The 2,971-nt window shown below is 54.3% G+C and overlaps 1 protein-coding gene across 1 annotated transcript; it reads right to left on the bottom strand.

Moving 5' to 3' along the window:
* Window positions 1-1,141: 1,141 nt before the first annotated feature.
* Window positions 1,142-2,098, bottom strand: LOC131214528 (uncharacterized; the record flags this gene model as incomplete). The annotated part of the gene is made up of 2 exons (XM_058208895.1): window positions 1,557-2,098; window positions 1,142-1,421 (listed from the first exon to the last, which is right to left on the bottom strand). Coding segments are annotated over exons 1-2 (760 nt in total), but the record flags the coding sequence as incomplete, so codon positions are not given.
* Between the last annotated feature and the right edge of the window lie 873 nt (window positions 2,099-2,971).

Below are 2,971 nucleotides of genomic sequence, written 5' to 3'. Positions count from 1 at the left end.
TTTTGTCGGAGATATTTTTTTTATAAATTATTTCGAACCAATTAGTGTACAGTTTATGACAGTAAAACTAATTTTCTCCCTCTTCGACCGCAACTCCTGTATTGCACTACTTCTTGCTCGCTGGACTGTGCACGGCTCTCTGTGTTTTTTATTATTGTGATGATGAAGGCCGAATATCGGCGCAAAAAGTCCTTCACGTGCCGTTGGGAAGAGCAGCCCGCCGAGTGGCATCATTTCGCTTGTAGTCGGAAGTCGAGGGCAAGTAGAATTGATTCCAGACCCTGGGGCCACCACCGGTGGTAGCACCCGTATGGTTTGCGCTTAGCACAGTGTAGGCCGTCAGTCTCGATGGCGCACTGTCTAACGATACGATCGAATTGTTGTTGAACAACCGTTCTCTCTAAGAATATAAAAAAAAAACACCAGGCGTTTGTCGAGATTGTTGAGAAAACATCCGCGGCCAGTCCACGCGTACGGTAAGGAAAATAATGATGATAAATGGATACTAGTTTCGACATCGACATCGAATCTGGCCATTAAAGAAATCAAATAGGCACATAGGGGTTATTATGTGTGGTGCCGTGCATGCTGTTCGACTTGGGCCGTTCGGCCGTTTGTTGACTGGTCGATCGTCTTGGTGCAATCACTGGCGGTAGAGGTCGATTCGCTGGCATTGTGATGCGTACTGCCGTCGTATTTACTGGTCCGGAGCTACTTGGCAAAACACTGACGGAAGACACATGCCTGCGTTCGCCCGTTTCGGTCGCGTTACCGACCACATCGGTGGTAATCTGTATCGGTTTCGGGTATGTTATGGGGCCATTGAACGTACTTCTTGGTATAATACGTGCTTTTGCACCAGCCGACGGCGAAACTCTTGCAGATGGTCGTTTCCGACCGGCGCTTCCAGCGCGCACTGGTGAATCGTCCAACACGATTACATCGGTCGACGAGGCGCCTGAGTTGTCGGGTGAACCAGAGGCCACCGTACTGCCGCTAGCCACCACCGGTCTCTCGGCACGGTTCTGTACTTGAGTACACACTTTCTGGTGCGAAGACCAATCGCTTTGCTGGCATTCCGGGTGACAGTATGAGGTGTTCCAGCAGCAGTAATACATCGCCTCCTTGGGGCACCGCTTACACCATTGCGTTTTCTTTGCCAGTGCCACGGCCCGATCCTTCTCTGCGGCAGCGTTCTGGCGCACCTCGCGCATAGCAGCGTCCTTTTCTCGCTCCAGTTTCAGCCGCTGCTCTTCCAGCTGCATACCATGCTCTTCCGTTAGCCTCGCCTGCTCCACTTGGTGCCGTTTCTCGGCATTCTCGAGCTTCAAATGGAGCTGAGCCACCTTCGCCTCCAGTGAACCCTGGGAGGCGAATTCGGTCAGCATGTCCTCTAACAACCGTTGACAGTAATCGGCCATCTGGGGAGGGAAAAAACAGTGAATTATGGTAGATCTGTTTTAAACAAAGTCTACGAAAACAACAAAACTACCGAACAAAAAACCATATTTCGAAATGTTGGCCGATTTGAATGAATTTCCCCCCTTCGCACTCACCAGAGCAGAGGCCTGGACCACTAAATTCGAAACCGTCGGTGCCGATCGAGATTGTGAAACGGCCATCACCTCGCCCGTGTTAGCGGGGATTGGAGCCGCAGTGGGTTTTGCTTGCAGTGGTGGAGGCCGCAGATTGGCCAACGATTCGACGTCCGTTCCTCCAATGACATCTGTACCGTTTGGTAAACGCTCCGATAAAGCGCCATATTGTTGCTCAACCTTGGTGGAGGCGATTGGCGAGTCAAGGTCACCAGTAGCTGGCGGCACCGGTGTTGGTGATGGAACTGCCGACGTCGTTGGCGTTGGTACGGGTGTTACCGTGCACCCGTTGCTGCTCCCGGTGTTGGATACCATCAAAATGGAAACCGCAGGACCAATGATTCCGGGTTCCGCCATAGCGACCCGTGAACCGGTGATCTTGAAATCCGCTTTGAAGCCATTGCCAAGAGAAGTAGGCAATGGGTTCGGAATGTTCACCATATGGGGAACTTGAGCCTGTTTAGGTTCAGTCGAACATGCAGTGGAAGTGGCGCTGCTACCAGCGTGCTTCGGCGTGTTTTTGTTGCCAACAGGGAAAGTTTTGCGTGCCCGCTGACCAGTCACACTCGTTTGGATCGACGATTCGATGTCTTCCTTGGACTTCTTTCGGGACTGCGGCACCGGCGTGTCGTCTTTGCCGCTCGTCAGGCCCTGATCGACAGTACATTGTTGGGCACTATTGGAGGTGTCTGTCGAAATGCTGGGCCGGGCGCAGCTGGCTGGCTGCATGTGACGGAGATGATTAAAATTTCGCAAAATACGATCCTTTTCGCGGCTCTCTCTAAGCCCCGCCGAGTGGGTGGTGGTGGTGGTGGTGCCGGTGGCTCGCCTATTTGTCTTACCACCAACCCCGACCCGCCCGTTTCGGGCGAAGAGGCCGACCACCCTCTGCCCTGCCGCCACCGGATCTCGTCGTAGCGGTGGGCATCCAATAATCATAACCGTAAATACTGCCGGCGGTGACGCCGGGAGGCAAACGGCGGAAACGGCTTCGTTACCGCACCCCCCCCCTCCCCACCACCGAACCTACACTCGGCCAGGATTTTGCATATCCCTGCGCCGAAGTGTCGTACGCCCCCGACGGTGGGTGCCCCCCGGGGGCTGGGTGGGTTTGATGATGTAGACTGTCATCGGAATTTACGATTACGATAATGTACCGCCCACGGCCCATGTAACATAGTGGGTGGTGGTGGGCCTTGATTGACAGCAACGAGGTGCGCGCGAGGTTCCAGGACTCGCCTCCCCCGAACGCAACGGCCCATTTTGAGGGATATAGATTGCCCCGGTGCAACCCCATCCCATAACCCCCACCCCACCGGGGGGGGGGCCGACCGCGCAGCATTATTGGCGAGCCCACCATCGATGTGGCGACGTGT

This window comes from Anopheles bellator, unplaced genomic scaffold (assembly GCF_943735745.2).
Source record: "Anopheles bellator unplaced genomic scaffold, idAnoBellAS_SP24_06.2 scaffold01276_ctg1, whole genome shotgun sequence".
In the NCBI taxonomy this organism is placed as follows: domain Eukaryota; kingdom Metazoa; phylum Arthropoda; class Insecta; order Diptera; family Culicidae; genus Anopheles; species Anopheles bellator.
Note: the sequence above shows the minus strand (reverse complement) of the source record. Positions and strands in the feature narration are given on the sequence as shown.